We start from the raw sequence: 15885 nt of genomic DNA on the forward strand, positions 1-15885 counted from the left end.
ACACAAGAAAGTTTTGCCAGGATCTCTCTCAAAATATCTAGTAAACAGTTTCTACTTATTCAAATAGAAATGGCTGTGTTCATGTAGAACATACTAGGTCCCTTAACTATCAAATAATCCCGAGTACTTCAGGGATAGGGAATGTTCCTTCACCCACATTGTCCCCTAATGCCAGTGAGATTGGAGAACCACCTCAGATCCTAAATACTGGTCAAATTTGTCAAACCTAGAGCTGAGAGATGAAAGCAAAATACCTTTAAAAGATGGTGGGGTTCAGGTTTGGGGTTTACTAAAAGATACGAGACAATCCTACCAGGATTCTCAAGGGAAAAGGAAGGTTATTGAAAGGAGAATTTTTTCCCTTGGAATCATTCCTGGTTTTATGTGAATTTTACAGTGGATCTCTTGAGTCTGTCAGCTGCATGCGATGCCTTGGACCAGCACAACCTCAAGCAAAATGACCAGCCCATGGACATCCTACAGATCATTAATTGTTTGACCACTATTTATGATCGCCTGGAGCAAGAGCACAACAATCTGGTCAACGTCCCTCTCTGCGTAGACATGTGCCTCAACTGGCTGCTGAATGTTTATGATACGTACGTACAGCAAGTTTTTGTCGGGATCTGGGACAGAGGGCATAGCCTACAGAATGGTGATGGTGTAATTACATTGCAACAGGGTCCTAGTCTAGAGATATGGTTGTTGAGATGGAAATTTCATGAAGCTGTGTGACCTAAATGCTGTCCATGTGATAAATTATTTGTGAGTTTATTGGCGTTGAAAAATATTTTTATAAGCTAAGAGGTAGGAGAGAGAATATAGATTGCATTCAGATTGGAAAACAAAACCCTGAGACATCAATTTGTCAAATAAAATTAATCAAGGTGTAGTCGTTGGTTCTGTCCCTTTTTTGCCTGCATAGCCTGGGATTCCTCTGTCCACTTCGGGTTTCGCTCCCTTTAACCTAGCTCCTGGAGATGCTGGCACACCTGTCACCAGATCAGAATAGTCTTAGCTAAAGCTCAGGAGAATTTTGCAGGCGATTATGAATTGATAAGCCAAACGAAATGAAAACAAAACCTGAATGCAGCAAACTCAGCTCCTCAAACCAAAGATGTTTCTTTTTTCATAAGGTTTTATGAAGTTTCAGTTTGGCACATCCATTCATCACTCTCTTGTAGAGAGTAATTGTTCCTTCCCCCCATCAGATTTTACACAGAGGAGATCTCCATTTCTAATTTTTGTTTTAAGCTTAATGAAGACAATTGAGGAAGGTGGCAGAAGGCATTGGTCTTGATTTTGATGGAATTATTTTTAGATCTCAAAATTATTACTCATCTCATTTCACACGTCAACAAGAATGTATCCCCAACTGGAAATCTGGGAAGATAGTCTGAAATGAGTTCATAGCAACAGCCTTTCCTTTTGCCTTCATTATAGACTTCTACCACCTCCTTGATTAAAATGTACACCTTTTGTCTTTGTTATTTTGATAAGGTATTGCTTTTTAAATTCCAGAACCACCCGGCTATTGAATCCATGCTAATTATCTACCAGCCCTTGAATGTGTTGGATTTTAATTGTGGATTACATTTAAATTTGCTTTGAGAAGGGTTCATATTCAGGTCTTTCCTCAAATACATTTTAGCACCATTTGCTTGCAGATGACATTTGAATGGACTCTGAATATATAACTTCCATTCTACCTGCCTGAAAATTATTTGGGGGCAAATTTAACTCTTTGAACACCTGAGTTACTCTATAAAGTTTGTTAGACTTTGTTTGGCTTGCCTTTTTGTATGTTAAGAGGAAAAAAGATAAAACTTTCCAGTGATAGTAATTTTGCTAATGCATTTGCATCAGGGATTTCTGCTTGACGGTCAGATTTAATAAATTGTACCAGTTTAAAGTTGAGTATATTGTTTCTTCACCAGAATTAACTACAAGTAGGGCCTATCCTTTGTGATTAAGAAGTGCTAGGTGGTAGAATTATTCTAAAATCTGTTTTTACTGACATTTAAGTTCCAGTTGGCGCCCTGGTGGTGCCCTGGTAGGGCAACTTGACTGCTAACGAAAAGGTCAGCTGTTTAAATCCACCAGCTGCTCCTTAGAAACCCTGTGGGGGCAGTTCTACTCTGTCCTATAGGATCACTATGAGTCGGAATCGACTCAATGGCATATAACAACAAGGTCCAGTTGCTTCCTGTAACAAAATAAGAAGGTGAAAATCATTAAGACATTTTCTACAAAATGTAAAGCTTTTGATACCTCATTTTTTCCCCTGGATAAATGAGCTTGTTAATAAAGTTGTTAAGCGGAATGCTTTATTTCAGCTTTCTACGTATAAAGTGAAAAGGTACATATATGAAAACATTGATAATAGCTATCAGTTACTTTAAAAAATTGCTCTTTTAGAGCATATATTTGAATGCTTTCTAATAGAGAATATCATATTTTTCTGATGGAGGTAAGCACTTATATTTTGTATAGTATGTCATGTCACCTGAAGTGATTAATTTTCTTCTCAATAATGGTCAATCTGATGAAAATATGAAGAAGTATTGAAGAGAGCAGAGCAGTTAGTTGTTTTTTTTTTTTTTTTTTTTTTGGGTTTCCATAACCAAAGTAGGTCATGTGCTTCACTAACCAAAATAGCTTAGTAAAAACATGGTAATAATTCTTCCACTTAACGGACTTAAACCTAGGTGGCTCGCCATAGGTGAAAAGGAGGATAATTTTTCCCACTTTATGTAGAGCTACTCTTGCAGTTCAAGTAAGGGCTTTGAGGAATTGAAAACTTGGTAAATATTCATGGGTTGCATTGGTCAGGTTTCCATTACATTCTAGGTCACGAGCCAAAGAAATAATGAACACAGAAAAGTGCTTAACAGTCTTAATAAAACAATGGTCAAGAGAGTTTCCACATCCAAAGCTTTTCTTTTTTCCCTTAACTAAAAAGCGTTTATCCACTAGTAAAGTATTTGTAATTGTTTTCTGGTTTGATTGTTCATAATAGGGGGCGAACAGGGAGGATCCGTGTCCTGTCTTTTAAAACCGGCATCATATCTCTGTGTAAAGCACATCTGGAAGACAAGTACAGATGTAAGTTGTATATATTAACTCTGTATTCTTTTATTCATGTTGGCTAATTGCCCCAGTTCTGGATGGGAAAAGACATACTGTTCTTACTTGACAGTGGGGTCCTCATGTAAGATGTAGGACTGCTTTTAGAGTGTCGTAAAATGTGGTTTGTGTCGTAAAATGTGGTTTGTGTCGTCCCTTGTCGGACATTAAATTACAGGTATTTAAATAGAGAACGAGGATTAATGTCTCCAGTCCGAGTATTATTTTACATTACATCGACTGTGTCTGGATAAAACACATGTTCCTAGGGGATAAAGTCTGATTTCCTAACCCCTTTGTATTCTTTATATTTTGTATAAGTCAGAAAAATAAATGTGAAGGTTTAATCCGTGCCCTTGCCTAATCTTTGGATTCTTATTTAAAGAGTACTGTCTAGCATTCATGTTCAAGAAACATTGTTTATTTTATAATCATCTTACCATAAGTTGTACTGACACATCAAATTCCATGATGTGACTAACATTTTCTTGTTTGAGAGAGGGGTAGCTTGCTATTTCTTCAAGGGTAAATACCACCTTATAGATTTGCATTTTGATTAGCCATTGGGTTTTTCTGCTTAGAAACTATAAATCCAAATGAAAAGCAAATTCTAGAGGAGTGGTCTAGAAGACTAAGCAGCCGTTCATTCCCATTGTGAAGGACCGTACTTCTTTTTCCCCTTTAAATACTTGTAAGAAATCTTTTCCATAATAATATGCAACAAAACCAGCCTACCTTGGTTTTTTCTCTTTTCCGCTAAGGCCTAGCCACACACAGATGAGGAGATGGGCTGAGCTTAAGGACAGACAGGAGACGAAGGAGATTGAGTTCCTCCAAAGCCACTCTGTGCCCTACTGCTCACTGCCCCTCCAGGAGCCAGCCACAACATACACATGCTCTTTTAGCTCTAACTTTCATTTACTTTCCACTTGAGTTTTCTGGTCCTAAGAACCAAATAAAAATAACCGAACAGCTTTTCCAAAAACTATTTAAAAGTGTATTTTAGATATAATAGAATATCTCTGTGAAATTTTCTCCTCATTTTTCTCTTTCTTATCCTCCCCCATTGCTTTTTCCTCCTCTAAATTTCTGTGGTTTTTCTTTCCCTCAATATTGTAGTTATTTATTATAGGTTAGCTTATCTAACCTTATCAATGGTATAATCGTAATACTAAATGGAATGATCAAGGGAACTTCAGCCTGTGTTTCAAATAATTACTCAGAAGGAACATAATTTTGCGATTGGGGAAACAAAAAAATACTAACTTCAAACTGTTTTGAAAACACTAATTCGTAGTTTTCAAAATTGTGTGTGTATGTATGTTGGAGACATAGTAAAAAAGCTGTGCTTGTGTTAGTAACCTCAATTTTGTGATTGGCATCTTATAAATCTCATTAAAATATTTAATTTCTTAGAATGTAAAGTTGCTTAAGGGGGGGAAGCTTTCTCATATTTACTTATTTAGGAAACCTTTATCTGAATGCAAGGAGTGGCTAAAATGGTTTTATTTCTGAGAATACCACATATATCAGTAGTGTTTGGTGGGTTCATTCATTCTTTCAGCTACAAATACAGGGCGCCTGGTATCCGCCAGGTACTGCTATCCTGCTCTAGATGCTGCTGGCGCACAGTTAACCAGCATGTGCTCCCTGCCCTCAAGGAGATCTCACTCTCCAGCCAAAAAGACAGCCACATATTTAATCAATGACAGTACAACCTGATGTGATCTAATTGTAAATATGTACAGCTTCTTGTGGGAACACATACAAGATGAGCTAGAAGCTCAAATTATCTTATGATTCCAGAAATAAGTCCCAATTTTGGTATGTTTTCAAATTTCTGATGTCTAAAGGGGATCATGCTTCAGGCCAGTTTTATGGTTCTTAATGCTGAAACGTTTATGTAGTGGTTACATCCTATGTTAAAAGTATTTTCCAAAGGATCGTGTTCTGGCTGAGGAAGAATTTAGGTGTCAATGCTGTATGTAAGCTTGCATTTCTTGCAGGGCTGTAGTTTATATAAAAGTTGTCAGGCTTCCTATATACAGTGATGATTAACATGGTCCATAAAAATAATAAATGTCTAAATTTGCATGAATTAGAAGTAACCCCTCTCTGTGGGAATATTGGCTAGTCTCGAGAGTTGATACTGGAATTGTGTTGAACGTTACTTTCTGCTAGCATTCACTTGGTGCTGCTTTTTGATTGTTGCAATTTTCTTCTTCCTCTTGTAGACCTTTTCAAGCAGGTGGCAAGTTCAACAGGATTTTGTGACCAGCGCAGGCTGGGCCTCCTTCTCCATGACTCTATCCAAATCCCAAGACAGTTGGGTGAAGTTGCATCCTTTGGAGGAAGTAACATTGAGCCGAGTGTTAGAAGCTGCTTCCAATTTGTAAGTTATTCACCGTTTTAAGTGATATATTTATTCTTTTGCATTTTATAAGTTAATAATAAAAACCCCACAGAACTTCAGTTTCTCACATGAGCTCTGTTCTTGGAGGCTCTTCTATAGGTAGGCAGGTCAGGGATTGTGGATATTTGAATTTCTGTAAGCAGTAGTTTTTGGGACTCTGGGCTTTGGGAGAGAGGGCAGTGCAGATGAAGGAAAAGAAATACCCTCTTCTGCAGCAGTGACTCCACAGTTAGTGACGGGGCTGGGAGGGTAGGAGTCTGCAGTGGTTCCAGAAATAAGTCTCTAGCCACAGAAATCCTTTGTCAATAAGAAAGGGATCTTTGTAGATGAATATCTTAGTTTTTTCCCCAACCCTATTGTTATGGCCTCCTTTTCGATGGCTGTTGGTAAAAAGTTAACTCAGCTTTCATTTTTAAAACATTTCCTTTTGTAGCTTTGACACTCCACTACCATTCTAAGGCCTGTACAGTGGCCTCCCACAGCCTTACTACAGGGTCTGAGGTTTGTAGTCTCTGCTACTGTCCACCATTAGCTCAACACACTCTGCCCCTTTTGCCCCTCCACTCTCTCCTCCTGCCCCATTGCTTTTCCTCTAGTCAGTGCTCCAGACCACCCTCTTCTTCCCAAACCCCAGAGCACTCCGTTGATAGACATTTGGGTTCTTCCTGTTTTTAGTAAGTAATGGTACAATTAACATCTTTATGCATTTAGCTTTTTTGTTTGATTGAATTTTTTCCTAAGGATAAATTCTCAGACTAGAAGATATAAACATCTTTGTAGGTTTTGATACATATTAGCAGACGGCTTTTTGTCAAAGGCTGTTTACTACCAACATTGAAGGAGTAAGATATTTGCACTACCACAGAACTCACAGTGTTCTTCTGTTTTTAAAAATGCTTAGAGCCATATTTCTAATACAGGGATCCATTCTAATCCCACGAACAATGGCCGAGAGTTATAATATAGAACTAGCTGTAGAGCTAACTGGGTTGGACCTCACACGCAAACCTCCCAAAATGCACATAGGCTACCACTATCTCTAGTTTTGTTTTGTTTTTTGCATGTTGTTGCACTCATATTTCTACTCCAAAATGTAGACACTTTAACTTTTATACAATGAATATTAAAGGCCACAAATAATCGAGCTTCATTTTATCTTTTTTAATCCAATTATAAAATTATAATCAAATTATAAAACGTTGCAATGACGTGAGGTTTTTTTCCTAATTGTTCTTTGCTCTTTTGTCAAGTCTCAGTTATCTTGTTCAGTTCCGGTTGTGAAACGCACACACATACTCATATACCAAACCCGTTGCTGTCGAGTCGATTCCGACTCATAGCGACCCTATAGGTCAGAGTAGAACTGCCCCATAGAGTTTCCAAGCAGCTCCAGGTAGATTTGAACTGCCAACCTTTTTTTGGTTAGAAGCTGTAGCACTTCACCACTATGCCACCAGGGTTTCCACACACTCGTGTATACATATCTATATGCATATGTGTGTGTCCTGTGACTTGCGTTGAAGGTTAGGGTCAGAACACAAAATGGTCAACAGCTGCTTCTACTTCGTGATGGTTCCTGCTGCAGAGTACCAGTTGCTGTCTAGTCGATTCCGATTTTCTGGCAACCCTATGTGTGTCAGAGTAGAACTGCACTCCATAGGGCTTTCAATGGCTGATTTTTTTCGGAAGTAGATGACCAGGCTTTTCTTCCAAGGTGCCGCCAACCTTTCAGACAGCAGCCAGTTGCGTTAGCCATTTGCACCACCCACTGCAGAGTAAGCCAGGCTGTATCTAAGGCTGGCTGGAGCCATTCCACCCAGTCACCCCACAGCACTGACTGTGCCGCAGCCGAACTCCTCAGGCTGCCACCACCGCCCTCACTGCAGACTCTGGCCCTCTTGGATTTGGCTGTCAGACTGTGGGCTAGTGAACAGAAGTTCCTCTTGCCCTGGTGGGGTCCTCCTTATCCCTTTCTGCCTAGTGCATCCTTTGTTGGGTGCCCTCTTCTTTCTTAACCTCATCAGGCCACCACCACCACCCTCACTGCAGACTCTGGCCCTCTTGGATTTGGCTGTCAGGACCGAGGGCTGGTGAACAGAAGCTCTGCTTTCCCTGATCCTGCCCTCCTTATCCCTCTCTGCCTTTGCTGAGTGCCCTCTTCTTTCTTAACCTCATGTCTCTTGTCTGGTTACTTCTCTGTCACTGTAATAGCAACACTCTCTTCTCAGTGTTGGAACTTTGAACTCAATCCATCCTCACATATTTCTTGAATGCTTCCTGACTAGCCAGTCTTCAAGCTCTTGCAAATGTCTTTTGTGAAGTTGGGGAGATTTCAGTCAAGATATTAACAGTGGTAACAGGTGGGGTTACAGGTGGTTTTTATTTTCTTCTCTATACTCTTTTGTATTTTCCAAATTTTCTTCTTTAAACAGTTATCATCAGAAAAAAAATAGTAAAATAGTAACTTCTTATTTTTAAGGAAAAGTAACATCTTTTGCTTGATTTCTTTTCATCGCCACTCTTGCACTGTGTTAGGCCTTATCACATGTGTAGGTTATTGCATTATCTTCCTAGCAAGCCTCCACTTCACACCCTGGCCCCTTTCATTGGCCTCGCTGCTTTTAGAAAAATATATTCACCATATGACACCATCCTTAGAAATCTTCAGTTTCTTCCCATTGTCCACTGAATGAAACTCTAATTTCTGTATTTAACTCTCAGAAGATTGTTAATCTGATCCCAAAACCACCCCCCAGTTTCCTTTCCCTACCATGAAACAGCTTCCCCCTACCATTTGTACTTACCGTACTTATAAATAATACTAGTACTCTCGCTACTAATATACTACCTTTGTTCACATGAATTCTGTCATTTAAGTTTCACCAGTTCTTTAAGGAGAATAGAATAGGTAGACTTTGGGTATTTTGTTTGTTTTTATTGTTGTTTAAGAGGATGAAGAATTTAAGCTGTGCTCCTGAAGTTCTTCAGCTGGTGGAATAGTTGGATTCCTAGATCAACCTCATTCCCAAATATGCACCTTTCGATACGACCGCTGTCCAGTTCCCTCAATGTGAAGTAACAGGCATTTTCCTGGGACCCTGGTGGACTGTCCTAACAAGACAGGGAACAGAGGAGAGACAACGAGAATTGGGAGTGGGAAGGATTCTTCATTTTAAGAAGCTGAGTTTAAAGTATTGGCAAAACATCCTTGTGGAGGTTTCTAGAAGATGTTGTGCACATTCTGTATGCATGGAGTCAGACGAGGTTGATATTACTTAGGTTTGGGGAGCCTCTCAACCTTGTAGCAGTTTGCAGTCAGGTTGAACAGATCCATTGTGAATGCCTCCTTCAGACTCCCTTTTTGGCATGCTTTTCCTCAGCCAGGTGGTCTGGCAGTCACCTTGCCTTTCATTGCGCAGCCTGCATGAAAATATGATGTTTGCTATAGGGAGAGATAAGAAGAGTGAACATTCCCTCTGCCCTTTGTTTGAAGTGTAAGACCTTGGGAATGGCACCGGGGTGGTTCCTTCAGCAAGCTAGTGCTCAGAGTCTGCTATTTCTACCAGCCTAGGGAAATACTTAAGCTTCTCCCTCGAATGCATTCTTTGCATCAAAGAAGGAGATGTTGACTGCAGTTTGTAGTCCTTTCATTTTCTTTGTTTTCTTTTTCTTGTCACCAACTGTAAAACTTACTTTTGGTCGAGTTGCTACAATTAGGAAAAGTGTAGCTTCTCGTCCATACAAGGGCCTGGTAGTGACAGGAAGAGAGGTGTGTTTTCATGTGCAACACTCGCTGGATGATCTTTTAAAGTTTTCTTTAGCCCATATCCCTCCCCGCTAACCACTTATGAAGAGAGAAGGAAATTGCCCATCAAATCCATTTTTTTTTTCTTTTTTCCGCTACTTAAAAATCCGTATAGGTCCTTCAAGGAGTTATCTGTTAAGTCAGGACATGAAGTCATATCTCTGGATATTAAGAAAAATTCATTATAAATTTGTAGACTCAACAGTAGTTATCTTCACTGATACTAAATGAGGCAAAAGGACATGTGTCCACATTTACTGGAAACTGGACTCTTTTCGGTAATAGTAGAAGTTAGGTTTTGAAACTAGTTTGTTTTAGAAATACAGCTTTAATTAATGTGTTATCAACATGCTTCTCTTTCATATTCCATGGAAACAACCCTGCTGAGAGAGTAGGTTGATCCTTATGACCTTAGTTAGAACAAGGCTGCCCTAGTAATGAGTCACATAGACTGCCCGAAGGGACCTTGGAGCTTGTCCACATCTCTCCTTTCTTGGATGAGAAAACAGAGGCCCAGAGAGGCAGAATGAAAGTATTCGACATCCTGCAATTATATCATGTCAGAACTAGACATTGAGACCAGGTTTTCTGTATTCCAAGCCAGTATTTTCTTCTGCTAAACCATCTGAGTAGAAATAGATGACTTTCACCAGTTCAAATACTGGACTAAACTAATTGTTAACATGATCCCTTATATGAATTTTAGGTTGTAATAGGATGACATGGATAAATGATCACCCTACCCAACAGAGACATACACGTGCACACACACACACAGAGCCCATGATCATTATCTAAAATACTCTACTCCCAATTGCAGATGCCTACTTTACCTTCAAATAAAGCCAAGTAATATTTCATTTTAGGGAAAACTTCACACTTTGAAGTAACTCCAGGAAAGGGTCATGTGTCCTCAAATTGCTATTTGGTGGTGCCCTGAGATGTGCCCCCCACCCCGCTAGAGCCTTTCTAGTATTTTCTTCTGTAAACATTTTAAGGACATCATTGTTCAGATGGAATCACATATACCAACTTTATATTCAATATGCTTCGCCTCCAAGAGCTTGGGTGTCAAAGTCTGTTTATTTTACATTTGTTTTGTGCCTTCTGTTATATTCATGCATTCAAAATGAATAAGTTGTTTTTTCATCTGTCTTCAGTGTTTTTATATTATATGACAAAAATGAATATCATCGATGCACAGTTGCTGTAATATAGAATGATATAGAAATGAGAATAAATTACAACCTTAACTGTTAAGAACAAGTGTATATTACTCTCATATGTAAATAATAAATCACTCTAGAATACCTGGAGTAGTGAGTGGTAGGATTTCCAAGTGGTTAAGTTCATAGGCTCTGAAACCTGACTGCCTGGGTCGAAATCCCTGTTCTGCTGTTTGCTGGGTGTGTGACTTTGAGCATATGTTTTAACCTTCCTAGGCCCTAAGCCAATACAGGCAAAGCACTTAGAGCTGTGACTGGCACACGTAGACGTTCACTGAGTATAAGCCGTGGTTATCTGAAGTGGATCATACCATGAGACTATCTCACCAAAATTTAACAGTTTCTTTTATCTATAATCAAAAAATCTATAGATCTGGTTTTAGAGACTCTTAAAATTCTGTTCTCTCTGTGAATGTTAAAATCTCATGCCAGGAGACTTCTCAACCTTTTGCACAGCATCCCCCATGCCAGTTGGTCACATTTTCTATTTTCCATCCTTGAAATAACTTTCAAAAATCCTACTTTCCATGAGAATTTGGGGTCTGAATCCCACTGCTCTCCTGCTCCCTCGGGGGTTCTCTGTTGTGTTCGCTGTCAGGGCAGTCACGGGTTGTAGCCGGGCACCATCTAGTTCTTCTGGTCTCAGGATGATGTAATCTCTGGTTCATGTGGCCCTTTCTGTCTGTTGGGCTCATAATTACCTTGTGTCCTTGCTGTTCTTCATTCTCCTCTGATCCAGGTGGGTTGAGACCAATTGATGCATCTTAGATGGCTGCTTGCTAGCATTTAAGACCCCAGACGCCACTCTTCAAAGTGGGATGCAGAATGTTTTCTGAATAGATTTTATTATGCCAATTGACTTAGATCTCCCACCCCAAATTCTTGTAAAAAGACCAGACTTAATGGTCTGACTGAGACTAGAAGAACCCCGGTGGTCACGGCCCCCAGACCTTCTGTTGGCCCAGGACAGGAACCATCCCCAAAGCCAACTCTTCAGACAGGGATTGGACTAGACAATGGGCTGGAGAGGGATGCTGGTGAGGAGTGAGCTTCTTGGATCAGGTGGACATTTGAGACTCTGTTGGCATCTCCTGCCTGGAGGGGAGATGAGAGGGTAGAGGGGGTTAGAAGCTGGCAAAATGGACACGAAAAGACAGAGTGGAGGGGGAGAGTGGGCTGTCTCATTAGGGGGAGAGTAATTGGGAGTATGTAGCAAGGTGTATATAAGTTTTTGTGTGAGAGACTGACTTGATTTTTAAACTTTCACTTAAAGCACAATAAAAATTATATTTAAAAAAATCCTGCTTTCCTAGATTGGCCCAAAGGACTAAGGGACCACGTCTACCAAGTCCTCCACCAGACTGAGTCCAGTACAACTAGATGGTGCCCAGCTAGTACTACTCACTGCTCTGACAGGGATCACAATAGAGGGTCTCAGACAGAGCTGAAGAAAAATATAAAACAATATTCTAACTCAAAAAGAAAGACCAGACTTGCTGGCCTGATGGAGACTGGAGAAACCCTGAGAGTATGGCCCCCCCTGACATCCTATCAGCTCAGTAATGAAGTCACTTCTGAGATTTACCTTTCAGCCAAAGATTGGACAGGCCCATAAAACAAAACAAGACTGACAGGGCATACCAGCCCAGGGACAAGGACTAGAAGCCAGGAGGGAACAGGAAAACTGGTAATAGGGAACCCAAGGTTGAGAAGAGAAGGTGTTGACATAAAACAGTATGTGTACTAACTGTTTAATGAGAAACTAGTTCTGTAAACCTTCATCTAAAGTACAGTAAAAAAAAATCCTACTGTCCTTAGGTTTTCTTTGACTCTTTGTTCAGTAATATTGAAAATGTGAACCCTTCAGATCCATAGACATTCCCCCCTTCCCACTTTGGACTAATGGATATTCTCTAGTAACCACTTGTCTTTGTCATACTGTGTTGGCTTGCGTGTTGCTGTGATGCTAGAAGCTACGCCACCAGTATTTCAAATACCAGCAGGGTCACCCATGGTGGACAGGTTCCAGTGGAGCTTCCAAACTAAGAAAGACTAGGAAGAAGGGCCTGGTGATCTACTTCTAAAGAAATTGGGCTGTGAAAACAGTGGAACATTGTCTGATATAGTGCCAGAAGATGAGACCCTCAGGTTGGAAGGCATATAATATGCGACTGAGGAAGAGCTGCCTCCTCAAAGTAGAGTCAGCCTTAATGATGTGGATGGAGTCCAGCTTTCGAGACCTTCACTTGCTGATGTGGAACAACTCAAAATGAGAAGAAAGAGCTGCAAACATCCATTAATAATCAGAACGTGGAATGTACAAGGTATGAATGCAGGAAAATTGGAAGTTGTCAAAAATGAAATACAACCCATAAAGATCAATATCCTAGGTATTACTGAACTAAAATGGACTGATATTAGCCATTTCGAATCAGATAATCCTATAGTCTACTATGCCTAGGAATGGCATCATATTCACTGTCAAAAAGAACATTTCGGGATCTACCCTGAAGTGCAACAGTGTCAGTGATAGGACAGTATCCATACATCTACAAGGAAGACCAGTTAATACGACTGTTATTCAAATTTACACACCAACCACTAAGGCCAAAGATGAAGAAATAGAAGATTTTTTTACCAGCTTCTTCAGTCTGAAATTGATCAAAGGTGCAATCAAGATGCATTGATAATTACTAGTGATTGGAATGCAAAAGTTGGAAACAAAGAAGAAGGATCAATAGCTGGAAAATATAGCCTTGGTGATAGAAAAAATGCCAGAGATTGCATGATAGAATTTTGCAAGACCAACGACTTCTTCATTGTAAATACTCTTTTCAGCAACATAAACGGTGACTATAACCATGGACCTTGCTGGATGGAATACACAGGAATCAAATTGACTACATCTGTGGAAAGAGACAATGGACAAGTTCAATATCATCAGTCAGAACAAGGCTGGGGCTGACTGCAGTAAAGACCCTCAACTGCTTGTGTGAAAGTTCAAGTTGAAGCTGAAGAAAATTAAAACAAGTCCACGAGAGTCAAAGTATGACCTTGAGTATATCTCACCTGAATTTAGAGACCATCTCAAGAATAAATTTGAGGCTTTGGACACTAATGACTGAAGACCAGAAGACTTGTGGGATGACATCAAGGACATCATACATGAAGAAAGCAAAAGGTCATTAAGAGAAAGGAAAGAAAGAAAAGGCCTTATGGATCTCAGAAAAGACTCTGAAATTTAATCTTGAACATAGAGTAGCTAAACTGAATGGAAGAAATGGTCCCATAAAAAAGCTGAAGAGATTTCAAACGGCAGCTAGAGAAGACAAAGTCTTCTAATGAAATGTGCAAAGACCTGGAGTTAGAAAACCAAAAGTGAAGGACACACTTGGTATTTCTCAAGCTGAAAGAACTGAAGAAAAAATTTAAGCCTCAAGTTGCAATAGTGAAGGATTCCACAGGGCAAATATTGAATGACACAGGAAGTATCAAAAGAAGATGGAAGGAATACACAGTGTCACTGTACTAAAAACAATTGGTTGATGTTCAACCATTTCAGGCGGTGACATACGATCAAGAACCGATGGTATTGAAGGCAGAAGTCCAAGTGCACTGAAGGCATTAGCAAAAAACAAGGCTTCAGGAATTGAAGGAATAACAATTGAGATGTTTTCAACAAATGGATACGGTGCTGGAGGTGCTCACTCATTTATGTCAAGAAATTTGGAAGACAGCTTCCTGGCCAGCCAACTGGAAGAGATTCATATTTGTGCCCATTCCGGAGAAAAGTGATCCAACAGAATGCAGAAATTATTGAACAGTATCATTATCTCACACAAGTAAAAATTTGCTGAAGATCATTCAAAAGTGGTTGTAGCAGTACATTGATAGGGAACTGTCAGAAGTGCAAGCCGGATTCAGAAGAGGACATAGAATGAGGGATATCATTGCTGATGTCAGATGGATCTTGGCTGAAAGCAGAGAACACCAGAAAGATGTTTACCTGTGTTTTATTTATTACACAAAGGTATTTGACTGTGTGAACCATAACAAATTATGGATAACATTTTGAAGAATGGGCATTCCAGAACACTTAATTGTGCTCATGTGGAACCTCTACACAGACCAAGAGGCAGTCGTTTGAACAGAACAAGGGGATATTGAGTGGTTTAAAATCAGAAAAGGTATGTATCAGGGTTGTATCCTTTCACCATACTTACTCAGTCTGTATGCTGAGCAAATAATCAAAGAAGCCAGACTATACGAAGAAGAACTTGGCACCAGGATTGGAGGAAGTCTCATTAACAACCTGTAATATGCAGGCAACACAACATGCTTGCTGAAAACAAAGAAGACTTGAAGCACTTACTGATGAAGATCAAAGACCACAGCCTTAAGTATGGATTACACTTCAACGTAAAGAAAACTAAAATCTGCAAAACTGGACCAATAAGCAACATCATGATAAACGGAGAAGAGACTGAAGTTGTCAAGGATTTCATTTTACTTGGCTCTACAATCAACGCCCATGGAAGCAGCCATGAAGAAATCAAATGACATGTTGCGTTGGGCAAATCTGCTGCAAAAGACCTCTTTAAAGTGTTAAAAAGCAGAGATGTCACTTTGAGGACTAAGGTGTGCTTGACCCAAGCCATGGTGTTTTCAGTCACCTCATATGCATAGGAAAGCTGGACAATGAATAAGGAAGACTGAAGAAAAATTGATGCCTTTGGATTATGGTGTTGGTAAAGAATATTGAATATACAATAGACTGCCAGAAGAACAAACAAATTTGTCTTGGAAGAAATACAACCAGAATGCTCCTTAGAAGTGAGGATGGCAAGACATCTTCTAATGTACTTTGGACATGTTATCAGGAGGGACCAGTCCCTGGAGAAGGACATCATGCTTGGTAAAGTAGAAGGTCAACAAAAAAGAGGAAGATCCTCAACAAGGTGGATTGACACAGTGACAGCAACAGTGGGTTCAAACATAGCAATGATTGTGAGAATGGGGCAGGACTGGACAGTGTTTCCTTCTGTTGTACACAGGGTAGCTAAGAGTCGGAATCAACTTGATGGCACCTAACAACAATTAAAAAAAAAAATAGTAGCTAAATAATCCTGTGGATTCGAACTGCTGACCTTTTTGTTCACAGTTGTAGCTCTCAACCACTGTGCCACCTGGGCTTCCAACCTTCTGAAGTGACACTTAATTGTTATAACGAAATTCTTCTTTACTTCCTTCCTTCCTTCCTTCCTTTTATTCTTTCTCTCTCTCTTCTCTTTTTCTCCCTTCCTCCCTTTCCTTCT

The 15885-nt window shown here is 39.8% G+C and overlaps 1 protein-coding gene across 16 annotated transcripts in view; it reads left to right on the forward strand.

The window, feature by feature from the left end:
- DMD (dystrophin) overlaps positions 1-15885 on the forward strand; it is a 2447064-nt gene that overhangs the window by 2350555 nt on the left and 80624 nt on the right. For all 16 annotated transcript variants that reach the window (XM_049872854.1, XM_049872851.1, XM_049872858.1 and 13 more), the window contains 3 exons: positions 398-599; positions 3020-3105; positions 5361-5518. In XM_049872854.1, the coding sequence (XP_049728811.1) occupies positions 398-599; positions 3020-3105; positions 5361-5518 (446 nt within the window). The remainder of the gene's footprint in view (positions 1-397; positions 600-3019; positions 3106-5360; positions 5519-15885) is intronic.

This window comes from Elephas maximus, chromosome X (genome assembly GCF_024166365.1).
Source record: "Elephas maximus indicus isolate mEleMax1 chromosome X, mEleMax1 primary haplotype, whole genome shotgun sequence".
Lineage (NCBI taxonomy): Eukaryota > Metazoa > Chordata > Mammalia > Proboscidea > Elephantidae > Elephas > Elephas maximus.